Consider the following 13,369-nt stretch of genomic DNA (forward strand, 5'->3'; position numbering starts at 1 on the left):
TTTATTTTCAAAACACTACAAAAGAATCCACCAACTTAATTTCTGATGTAACTCTACTAACAGGAGATAGGAAACCCAAATATACTAAGTGCTGCAAATCACCCACTGGGAAAGATTCTTTACCAGATATACCAGGTAATGGTATATCAAAACACCAATCCTGTAGTAACATTAAACCAATAACATGTTGCATCAGTAGCTGGTCTCATAAAAATGAGGAAGACATCCTTACCAGAAGACAACATTTTATTCCTTGCCATGCTCACCTGTTGAATAACCCTTAATATGCCCTGTAACCTCATTAGGCCTCTACATTCCTAACTGTAAACTGAACATCAGGATCCCAGCACATTCATTTTGCAAGGCTCAATACATTCATACAGGGAAGGATGGGAGATGGAGGGGGGAGGCACTTCCATTTTAGGATAAAATGTATTTGAGAGGTAAAGAGTATTGTTACATCCTTATCCTAGGCTAAAAACAAAGGTGAATTTTTGGCTTGATAGATAGAAGTCATGTCATTTTTATCCAAGTCATAACGTAGTAAAAACTCTCAAAGTTTTGATAAACAAAAAGGTAACACCAAACAACTTTTAATTCTCAGCATTATAAGACAAAAAACAGCCTTTTCAACTTTTAAATCACAATGCTATTTTTGAACAGAATTGGAAATATTTGTTGTTAATCTTGTGTATGTATGGAACCTGTTTTTTCATCCATATTTTAAAAAAATCTATATAAAACTAATGAGTCAGTGACACTCAAAAACTTACCTTGCATATAAGCAATGATTTCTAGTAAATATAAAGAAATTTATGCCTACTCTGTGGGGGTATAAATTGCAGTTTTGCCTAATATATGCCAAGAGAGACTCCAGTGTAAGTTACCTTTTCAAACTGATTTAAATTCACAGATGATTTACTGTTGTTCCCAGAACTGAAATGATTAAGCAGCCTCAGTCTTTTGCCTGAGGCAACAGAAGCTCTTCAAAATCCAGTAACTTCCAGCCTATATGATCCTGAGAATTCTCTTTTGCAAGAAGCTACTAACACTATGTACAAGATGAAACTAACTATATATGGTCGACTGATTTATAACAGAGGATTTCACTGATTTATCCTATGAGAACAAACAAACAGTAGTGAGGTTAGGGGAGAAGGAAAAAAAAAAAAAAACCACCCACAAAAGAAACCTCTGGGCGTGATGGGTACCAAACATAGGTGAAGTGCAGCAAAACCAAAGTAATTGCATACTCATGGGATTATTCACAATGTCATTGGCAAATAAAAGCTCTCACAACCTAGAAATATGCTGTTAGCATTTAAAAAGAAACTCAAGTGTTAATATCATCATAATAGCATGTGTACAGAACATTCTGAAGGGGACTGCTTTGTTTTTCAGTTAGCTCACTTGGCTATTGAGGACCTGCAATTTATTAATGAGACAGACTTACAATTCCAGTAAAATCTGGTTGTTAGGCACACATTAATGTGTGTTCTATTTTTATCCATAATATCCACTTTCCTTTAAATGTGTAATTACAATTGAGAAAGTAGAGTGTAGCTTTAAAAACTTATAGTCCATACAGAGAAGACATTCCTACCTGTTAAAATTAAAGATGACAGTACATGGAAGTCTAATAGTGCCTACCAATTAAGTCCTCCCATCATCACACTTTTTTTTAAAAGGTCTTTTAGACAGAATCTCATTTCCCTACATATGCATGCTTCACTCATGCGTCATTCTGTTTGCAGAAAAGACAGACTCCCAAGTAAAAAAAGATGCTGTTGTGTACTTAATAGTGCAGCATAGCCATTAAACAAGCACTGAAGGTTAGGACTGCTTAGGGAAAATTGCTGTTAATATTCACAGGTTCAGATTAACTTGCAAACTGATTGAAATGTATAATTCCGAGGTAAAACCTGTAGATATTTTAAAAAGGAAGACTGATAAAGGAAGTTTTGTACCATGTACAAAACTTCCGATACGTATGTTCACACATCATCTGAAAACAAGCGATGGTTCAAAGGACGCAGCTAGTGATCAACTAGTTACACATATGATGGGGGAGGAGAAAATGCTCTTTCCAAATCTTGCTTTATTTCCTTACATTCTATCCTCAACTCACATAGAAGAAGTTGTTACACATATCCTACCCTGCTTTCTCAAAGATGCCCATCTTCAAGATCCGGAGGAAGATCATTAACTTGGGTCACCAATAGTAACATAGTACATCCACAAGCTCCTACTTTTTTTCCATTATTTTATTTTGAGAAAATGAATCAGATGTATCTTTTGCCAGTCTAGTAAATATCTCCAACACAGAGTCAGTAGTGTTGTTTTACTTAGTACAGCAAGCAAATATATTTTTAACCTCAGGATGTCCCAAATTTCATAGGACTATGTATACGTTGCAAGTTCAATACATACATATGCATAAACACAGTAATGAAATGGGAACTGAACTGACAACAAGCTTCAAGTTTTTAATCATTTTCTATTCAGGCATTAGAGCTAATCAAATACAAAGTCAGAATTTGCTTTCGTTTTTGCTATTGACAAAGTATAACCCTCCTCACCTGAAATGTTCTTTGTTGTCAAAAATAAAGGAATCTATTCTACTAAAACCTTCCAGAAATCTGAGTCTGAAAAAAATCCAGCCAAAATCTGCATGGAGAACAGAAGTTGATCAAATTTACAAGCCTTTTATAACAACTCTTTCAAAAGAAGCACATTTACACAAATCTACACTAGGCCAAAGCTTTTCTCTTCTCATCTTGATTATAGATGGATTTAGAAACCACATTATTTGTGTGGTTTATTATCTTGCCATCTCTCTTCAGCAAGTTTTTGCATAGTTGAAGATTACTACAGTAAGTCCCCCTTTGTTCTTTACATTAACTAATACAGCTAATTTATTTTTTCTATCTAGGAACATTCTCCAAATCTTTCATTAGTCTCATTATTTTCCTCTGAACTGGCTCTGATTGGACTCCACATTTTTTACTGTAAATACGCTAGATATGACACCATACTCCAGATAAAGTCTGCTCTGTGTAGCACAGCTAGCAAGAATTATTTCACGTGCCTTGCAGGCTATACTTCTCTGTATGCATCCTAATATGGCATCTGGCATTTCCCTTTTTCACAACAATGCTACAATTTTGACACACATTCAGCTTAAGGGACTGTTGTTCCTTGGCATTCTTCAAGGTATTCGGAACAAAGCTATCTAAAAGTCATCAGTATAAAGGAAGAAATAAGAAAGTGAGAAGCTGTGCTCATTTTTGTTGATACTATATTAGTAGCACTACCACGTGAAACCTGGCTCTCCAGTCCTTTCTCTGAAATTATTCAAGAAAATACTATTTTGCACTTGTTTAGTGGAAGTTATTACATGAAGTATCTTTAAAATCTTAACTTTCCTAAGATAAAGTATCTTAATGATACTAATATAATTGAAGAAACAGTTTTATGGACTTCTCCCCACAAAATGGGAATGTAGTAAATTTTTAAAAGTATTCAGATCAATGCTTCACATTTTTAGATCAACTCCTCCCCTTTTCTGAAATGGTATGAGCCCCTTGCTTCCTTTCCTGCTTCCCAGTTTAAGAACAGCCTGCACATGCTTTTGAATTTATAAGCTACTTCACAGATTCCAAGGTCATAGTACTCTATATTAAGTACATCTTTAACAATACAAAAAATTGGCTATAAATATGTTAGAATCAGCAAGCTATTCACATATTGATTGAAGTACCCACAATAAACAGGTACATACCTGCTTCATTACATAATGATTACCTTCCTGTAATGCAAATAAATCATTTATACCTCATAAAATGCCAAAACTAGTTATCTATTGAAGTTTTATTTACATTCTGTACATAAGTACTTATTTTACCTAACACTACACAGAAATCCTCTGGCATAGCCAGCTTGTGCGCCTCTGCTCTCTCAGTCCTGCACATGGTTTCAGTGACCAAAGTTTGCAATAACCACTCATTCCTCTACCTGGGGCGCTAACTCTGTTTATGGGGAAGGGCTCTGCATAACTGGCTCTGTGGAACCAGGCTATCTTCAGTGCAATACTGAAGCTAGCATGAAGCAAGTGGCATGTTCAAAGATTTCTGCAGCAGCTTACTGACAAGCTCTAACCTGGTATTTTATAACACCACTTCTCCGGAGCTTTTAATTCAGCCACATCAGAAGGGGTGTTTGCTGGGACAACGCATTCTCTGCCAAGCTCAACTCTAGGCTTTGAAACATGGTAGTGGTCTTCAAAGAAACACTATTTAACAAGGGTAAACTACCTGTATCTTTCTTAATTCTTCTTCAGAAATACCTAGCCTATTTTTACTGAAGCTTAAAAAAAGTCAAGGCAATACATTTGCAACTATTTCACCTTAAAGAACTGAAGTCAGGTAGTTACTACAAGCCAGCAATCCCACTAGGATGCTACCAATTCTGTCATACACTGCAATGGAACGCAGACCGTCTTTGTTCCCCTAAATTTCTATTATTTTTCTATACTATGTCACAAGATCCTGTTTCATGGCATTATGTAGCCCCATTTCATCATGTAATCATGATGCACAACTGCAATTAACTTCAGTATAAGTACCAGAATTACAAATTTTCAGAAACATAGCAGATAAATACTTTGCATGTAATAGTTGTACCTATTCTTAGAACTGCAAAATACATTAAAGTATATTCATAAACCAATTTTTTTTTAAAGTCCTATTTACTTTTTCCCAAAAAAATCTTTTTTGTATTGGGTATGTATTAAAGAAAAAAAAAAAAACTGTTGTCTGCTCTTTTTAAATACATCTGATTTTCTTTGCTCACAGTAACACCCTGAACAGAGAGCCAGACAAAGCAAGAAGATGAGTAGATAGAAGATACTGTAAAGCTTTCTACAGTTGGTGTGTGTTTGCTTGATTTCATTAACTTTTCACTTTAAATATAAGCAAAGCAAAATTTACAAGTCCCTTCATACTTTCAGAGATTTTTTCCTGCACTTTCAGCAAGACTGTTACAATGTTACCCGTTGATGACCTTTTCCCTCCCCAACAGTCCTATTTTATTTTGTATCTGCTTTGGCTAAAAGATCCAGTTCCTTTAAAATTTGAATTTTTTTTTCCTTAAAAAAGCAGTTCATGATGAAACAAGATCATCATACAAACTTATAGTTAGCAGTAATCACATTCTAAAATCACGGACCAATCCCACAAACTTCACTGTCTCCTTTTATTATTTACTCATAAAACTACTTCTACAAATTTCTACATGAAAAAAGGAGGCAGGGGAGAATGACTGTTGACCCTAAAAAAAAAATTCAATTAAAATGCATCAGACAGATATTACACCAAAACCAAACATTCTAACCCCTGGAAATCCTGATTTAAAAGTGCCACTTAAAAAAAATCCAAATATTTTAAGACATGAAAACTCTCAATAAGGTCATTTAGAAAACCCTTGTCTTCCCCAGAAGGGACACTATGACAAATACAGTTACAGCTGAACATTTTAATATTTGTGAACCTAAATTAGAATGAACCTAAATTCTCACCAGCTTTGTGAGGAGGAGTACTGTGGAAAGATACTGTTCTGATTAATAGGCTGCATTGTAAGTTCAAGTCTTCTCAGAAATCTGTGGATCCACAGGAAAGTAAGTGTTATGAATGGCTTTGCAATAGAAAAAGCATAGATTAGCATGTAATCTTTCCTGGTCACCAGCAAATCCAATCCGAAAGCTCAGAGTTAAATTCGGTTGCAAGACTAAGGTTTCCAGTTACTGCATTCAATCCCAAAGCACAGGGCTGAGTTCAGCTAACTGTTCATATGACTATTTCCCACAAATCCCCTTTAACTGTGTGTATCATCCTAGCTAAGGACAAAAAGATGCTTTTTACCTGGTTAGTTGTGCTTTCCATACCCTAAAGAACTGAAATCTCTTTAAGGTAATTACAACACACTGTTCATCAACTTAAATTACTGGGATGTACTCTCAACTTTAATTCTCACTTAACGCATCTTTTATCTGATAATTTTATTTTTCTAATAAATTTTTATGCATTAGTACTTAACAGAAACCTGAAGAGAATATTGTCATCAGACATTTCATGTAATTTGAAAATATGAAGCAACATTCATCAATTCTTTACTGAACTTTAAAGCCAGATAAGAAAAAAAAAAAAAACACAAAACAAACAAAAAACCCCCACAAACCACACATTCTCTGCCTCTACCAACATGCAAAAACAGTCATCTTTTCTTTTTTTATCACTTCCTGCCTACAAACACAAGTTTTCCGCTCTTTCCTGAATCTATCTAGTTTTCTGCACTGCTTCTTCCTCAGTAAAAGGAGTGCTAGGTTCTCTCAACTATTCTCTTTTTTACACCCTTCTGTGTATCCCTTTATGTCATTGTTTCTGTATTCCTCTTACATCAAGGGCAGCTTTACACACCCAAGGAAGACTGAACTAGTTTATTAGGAGTTAAGGGATGAAGCATAAAAGAGTTAAGAAGGTACAATCTCACATTTAGACCTCTTAGCATGGCACATGTCTGATCATATGCCAAGAGAACAGCTGCCTCCCACTAATGCAGTTCCACCCATTCATGTCACTGCTTGGTCCTTTGGCCTTTGTGTGAGATACGGTATTAACTTCCTCATTAATTATCACCTGAGAATATTCCAAATAAGAAACCGTGGTTTGCAGTAAATATTGGCAAGACAACCTCATTATTTCAAGATATCTCATCAGACAGCTTTTGCAAGTTTATGCTATACTAAAACAAATAGTTTCAGGATTCTCTGTATAGTGATACAACAGTCTTAGTTATAATAGCCTTCAGCTGAAAGGTTGTGTGCTAAAAATAATATTTTTTTTCCTCAGCTTTGCATCTACATACAAAGATTTTCAAATTTCAGAAGTCCCATAGCTAAACTTAAGTTTAAGTTCCTTTAATTTTAACAAAACTTTTCACAGGCACAATATTAATTATTTGCAGCTTTCTCTCAAAACTATAAATGTTTCTGTCCTTTGATCCAGTAATGGCAGTTACTTGTTTAATGAAAATCCAATTAGTTACTCCTAGTGCTCACAACTTTGAAAAACGATGCTTGGTGTACTTCTATCACTTATCACCTCAAACTGGTAGTATCTATCCCATTTACCTTGCAATTCTTTATACTGACACTGAGTGAAAGTAGAAAAAAAACTAAGAACGTACAATGACAAGAGGCTTCATGCCTCAAACATTTTGATGGAGACACGGAAAACTCAGTCAAAAGAAAAAATGCAGTTGGATCTGGTGAAGCATTGATTTTTAATTTTTTTTAAGCATGATCTCTAAAAATATAAATATACAAAACAAATGTAAAAAAAGAAAGTATTTTTACATAAGAAAAAAATATATAGAAGTTAAAGCACTTGCCTGTAGCTTAAGCCTTCTCTCTGCATGCATGCCTAAAGGCTCCAAAATTCTGCCATGTTACCTAAAACATCTGAAATATTCCATTTATTCAGTTTAAAACATACTTTAAACCAAAACAATAGCACAGGTAATTTATTCTAAATATATTTTGATGTATATTTATTCAATCTTGATGAATTCTGAGAGGAATTATGATTATGATTCATTTGATTTCAATTTTGACATACCATTCCAAAAGTGTGTGAAAATACTCAGCTTCACAATTTCTACAAAGTATAAAAAGCTTATGCTCTTAAATTATTTCACAGGACTCACAGTGAAGCAGGAGAGGAGGAAAAAAAAAAGCTCATGAATTTTCATTCTTAACTAGTTTTTTTCATTTTCAATATCAGCTGCAGTGTTTTTTTCATCCTGCATGTAAGAGCCTTACACCTGAAATCCAGGTATAAATTAGTTTTCAAATAGTAGGAAAAAGCTGAAGTGCCTTTACCTCCTTTTCTTCCTGTAATTCTATTACTTCATGGTACCGTGGGATGAAGAGTTCATATTTTTTCTTGCCTTCTTTTTTGTTGTTGACGTTTTCATAATGCAGTGCAGTTTCCCTTTAGGAAGTTAAAGGAAAGATTTATGAGTCTTCATTTTTAAATGCTTATCTAAATACATTTAGTGAAAGCCTATTCTCCTATTACAAACAGCTGCTGTTTGCAATAACTAATGAAAGCCTAGATTACTCACTAATGGGAGGGGTCCCACAGTATTGTACAATTATGCTGTAAACCCAAAGAAGCAACACAAATCATGTTTCAATAATGGCAAAATCATGTAGTTATTATCACAGGATGACTCTAACAACCACTCAATGGAAAAAAAATAAAAAGCATACAAAAAAGACAACACAATTTTTGATATATGTTACCCTAACACATGTAAAACAAAGTTTCAAGTGAGTTATGATGCTCTAACTATAATTATGAGACTTAACACTGAAATTAGCCAAAACAGACCTATCTATATCACAAATTTTGAAAACTCTCTTGGTAGCAGCAACTCTCTAGAGAGCCCTTTTATGACTAATTTTAGGAAAAAGACTTCAAAGGAAATCACTTTAAATACACAAATACTTTTTATGACAACTTCAAATGACATTCCAATAACTCTGGCCAAGACACTGGAAAGGATTTTAACCATGACAGATGCTTGCACAGCAAATTAAGACCAACCAGGCTACAGATAACAAATGCTGAAGTTTATTTTTAATTTATTTTTTAATTTCTCTCTCCAACTTCTAATGAACTTACAGTCTGCAAACTTGGGCCTTAATCAGCTGATTACTTAAGTATATGGACATAAGTAATCTTTATTTTTAACTTTATTCAAAAGTTCCATAGACCCAGACCTCTGAAATACATGTAGAAACCCATCTGTTCAGGCACAAACGTCAACCTTAACTAACATTACATAAAACAAAAGCATCTACAAGGCTTAAGAGCCTATACCACGAATCGGCGATTTAGGCATTTAAGATCAGAATCACAAAGATGCAAACCAGCAATGCTCTGCAGTCATAGGCTTGGAATTTACAGGCCAGAGTTACATGCTTAAGTGCCTTTTATAACAGACACAGATTGTTACTTGCCTACAAACACAATTGACATCAGGCAGCATATTGATCATATTGCTTCTTAAGCCAGCCAGCAGAGTCACTGAAAGAGATGCTAAAATCTTGTCTTTCCCAAACTTTTCATACTAACTTCCTATTTCAGTTTGAGAATAGGATGCACAATCTGAAACCCAAAGTCTTTTTTTTGTTGTTGTTTTTAAAAGAAATTAGAGCCAGTCATTTATACTCGTAAGACACACAGAGGAGGAAGTAATGGTCATACCCACATTTTCTAGTATCTTAATGAGCACTTGTACAGTAGTAGAAATATATAGTCTACGGTATCTTAATGAGCACCTCTACAGGAAGTTACAGACACAAATGAGGTGCCTTCCTCTTAATACAAGGCTATAAGCTCAACTAGGAAAAATACTTCCCTACATCCTTTCTGACGATGAACCATTTGGAAGTCAAGAGAAGAGGCTAAATTAAGGATTAGTCAAATAAATATTAATTTCACTATTTACCTTGCACACTTCTCTCAGGATCTTAAATTCCACCATCACTTTGACCTTCACATCCCCAAAGAATTCATCCTTTTTCATCAGTAACAATCCTGGCAAAGCATCTCTCCTAGCTTTGACTTGCTCAGGGATCTGCTTGACTGTATCCCACAGGGCATGGCTCTGAATGGCCAAGGGGCTCAGGAGAGCTGAGCTGATTGATATTCAGGAACACTTTCCTCAAAGCACATTCTAATGTGCAAAAAGGCTATCAAGTGTGGCAGATGAGTCAAAAGCTCAACCATGTTACTGAAAGTAGACCATTTTTTTTACAAGCCGTCAAGTATAAAGTAAATTGGCTTTCAGTAAAATAAACCTTTAAAAATGTGTTCACTGCGCTGAAACCACAGCAAAATTAATAACTGTAAGGATTACGTTTCCAGTGAAACAAGCATAAATGTCTGCATATGTGAAAGGAAAGTCTTCATGAAGTGTCAGAGCTCAGGAACAGCAAATGAGCCTGACTGCTGCAAACAGAAAGGCTAAACATATAAGACAATTAAAGTACATTAGTATAATGCAGATAAAACTGAAAAATATAACAAAATAATTCTAAAGAATAAACATAATTTTCGAATAAACAGATTAAAAAAAGATCCTGGCATATTGTTATTTACTGAGTTACATCATATTGCCCAGGTCCTGGCCCTTCTTGAGGTTTAAACTCACAGCGTTTTCCAGTTAAATTACTAAAATGTATTGCTTTATATTTCAGGGCAGAATAAGTAACATTCTAATGTAAAGGGAAGAAAAAAAAAATTTAAGTTGAAGAATCTTCCAATTTCTTGGCCACATTTTTGCCCTATCTACAAAGCACAGCTAAAATATATAATAGCTACCAGCCAAAAATAAAGTATAAACATTACTTACATGCTCATAGCAAATCTTATACAGAGGGAGGTTTTTTGCTAGATATACCATAATTACAATATAAACCACGCAGTGGTTTAATTTTATTACATTGCAAAGGCCTCCAAGCAGGTTTTCACCTCATTTCCTGACTCACACGATCTCCACCCTCAACCCGCTCAGTCTCACTGTTCTCTACAAATAGCAGTTGTGAAGCTAACAATTCCCCAATAACATTGGTTTGTTTCACTAATGGACATTGTGATGGGTAATGCTGAAACTACAGAGAACAATAACTTCAGTTATCACCTAAGAGAGCTTTGAGGATTTACAACTCCAGTACAGTCCAGCAGGTAGGTAGCTTGTGATTCCAGACAGCATATTTCACTGTCGAAATAATTTTTTTTAAATGTTTTCTCATGTATTCAAATTAGATTTTTCACTTTAATTCCTACACAGAGCTGCTTCCCAAGTCATACACAACACATCAAGCGGAGCACAGATATCTCTGCCAGAAATGCAGTGATGATCGCCATAGAAAAGAAAGTACTGATTAAAAATTTAGCTTCAGACTATATAGACCAGAATATAGACCAGATATGCATAAAATATAGACCAGAATGCATAACAATGGCAAATATAACAAAATTCAGATTATCATTGTCCACATCAAGCAGTTACAGACCTCAGCTCTTACAACCTTGCTCAATGGACCACTCATCTGTCCACTTACACTTTCTGCACACATCTACATATTCATCTTTCAAGCTGTCAAATGCACATCCAGTTATGTTCTATTCAATAGATTTTATGCAAGGTAGACCAGAAGCAACAGTTCCCTGAACATTAGGTATATCAAAAAGTTTCAAAATTTTATGTTCATATAATGTCATTTTGTTCTACCATGTGCTTGTGTCCTACTTCACCCCCCTCCCCAAGCTGAGGCCTAAATTGCTGGTTTCCAACATGAATACATTTATATAGTAGTCATGAGTTGTAAATGGCCGAAGGAAATGTACGAAGCTGGATAGAACGCACCTACTTTGACTCACAAAGGTCTGTACAAATATATGCTTTCACTTCATTACTAACTTTTCAGCTTCATGTTCAACTCTATGCATATATATATATAAATATGAAATTCAGTCTATATATATATATAAATATGAAATTCAGTCTATATATATATATAAATATGAAATTCAGTCTAGACTATTAACGGTCACACTGCATTAGTTAAAATAATGCAAAACACAAACAGTAAACTATTGGAATTTGTAGCAGAGCTTATAGGTGAAAATCGATAGGTAGAGTACTTTAATCCAGAAAGTTCAGTGCAAACCCTCAACTCAAAAATAAAAATATTTTTATGATTAAAAAAGTGAAAAATCAGAGACTCCTAATGAAGAACTAACTAGGATATGCATGTTCCCCAGCAAAAGCTGCTTTTACTAGGATGGTACAAAGAAATACCAATGAAAAATACCTCACAGACATAATATTATCTCACCTACCCGAAGTCACTCTCCAAATTGAATTATTACTTGCTTAAAGAATCAAAACCATGCTAAATACACCACACAAACTGAATTAACATGGCCTGTAGACTCAATGTGTCTTTAGAGATCCGAAAACAACCAGTTCAGCAAATACATTATGTATCTAAAATTTGACTCACTAATTCTAAACCTATCAACATAATTCATAGCAATTTTTACATGATTTCTAACAAATCTGAGGTATGGACCACAGAGAGAACATGCTTGAGGGGCCACAAACTGGGAATAAGACTGGCCATCCATACTCAGCTTCTGTTCAGAGAGCATCATCTTTGTAGTACTTTGAAAGGAAACACTTTGCTACCATTAACAGAATGTGCACGCAGGATAAGCATGCATGTTTTTATAATTCAATAATTTTAGCATTGGAGTCAGTCCCATCTCAGAAAAACAACTCAGTCATATTTTTCCTTCATTATGCACAAATAACTTCAGAATGCTGAAAATATCAGTTAGTGTCTTCCTCACATTAGATTCCTTTTTTTACACATGTGTATCATCTCTACACCCAGTGTATACATTCTCACTATAAAAATTCACAGGCTTACAGATTTCTTTCTTAACATATTAACTTTTCCTGGCAAGAAAGAAAAAAGAAAAGAAAAGAAAAAGAAAGGAAAACAAAAATCTTTTCCTTGCTTGTACAATTCCTTCTCCTTCACCATTTAAAGCAGTTTAAGATGATCGTTATAAAGGAAGCATAAGAGTCAAACTGAATTTTCAGAGTAAAAGGGTGACAGCACCATCAAGTGGCTCTGTAAGGCACTATTTACTACTGGTTTAATGCGCAAAAGAAAAAAATTATTATTGTCCAGATATGTACAGAATGGACTTTTTAAAATTAGTTTAAATTGTGACAGATTAGATCCTGTAGAAATCTAATTTATTTTTAAGTCTATAATAAGGATAAGCATATTCAATTTTTTGTATGGTTAATTTTGTAGAATTACCTACATTTTATTATGATACTAATAAAGGAATAGCATGATATTATTATTAATAGAACAGAACCTTTGCACAGCAGGAAAAGTCTTGTACATTCTAACCATACTGGTGGGGGTCTTCAAGAGTTGGATGGCCCCGGTCTCCAACATATCCTCTATGATCTGGGAAAATGTTGAGCCGATAGCAACCTCGCATCGGTTAGACTTAATTTCTCTGGCAGCTAAAAATGTGAAATGAACTCCAAACTGAATCCCACTCAGAGGGACGTCAGCTCTAAAAAAGAGAAGTCAGCTTGTATGTCTAGAGGAATGAGATTAAAATACTAATAATAAACTGTAAAAATATAAAGGCCTGTTAAGGAGAATAAAATATGCAGACTGTCATCTTACTATGAGATGATTTAATCT

At 34.6% G+C, this 13,369-nt stretch overlaps 1 protein-coding gene across 2 annotated transcripts in view; it reads right to left on the bottom strand.

The window, feature by feature from the left end:
* STPG2 (sperm tail PG-rich repeat containing 2) overlaps nucleotides 1–13,369 on the bottom strand; it is a 51,420-nt gene that overhangs the window by 20,784 nt on the left and 17,267 nt on the right. For both annotated transcript variants that reach the window (XR_012775379.1, XM_075499276.1), the window contains exon 2: nucleotides 7,937–8,048. Coding sequence is in view for 1 of the 2 variants with exons in the window: in XM_075499276.1 (XP_075355391.1) it covers nucleotides 7,937–8,048 (112 nt within the window). In the remaining variant the exon portion in view is untranslated. The remainder of the gene's footprint in view (nucleotides 1–7,936; nucleotides 8,049–13,369) is intronic.

The sequence above is a fragment of the Mycteria americana genome, chromosome 4 (assembly GCF_035582795.1).
Source record: "Mycteria americana isolate JAX WOST 10 ecotype Jacksonville Zoo and Gardens chromosome 4, USCA_MyAme_1.0, whole genome shotgun sequence".
In the NCBI taxonomy this organism is placed as follows: domain Eukaryota; kingdom Metazoa; phylum Chordata; class Aves; order Ciconiiformes; family Ciconiidae; genus Mycteria; species Mycteria americana.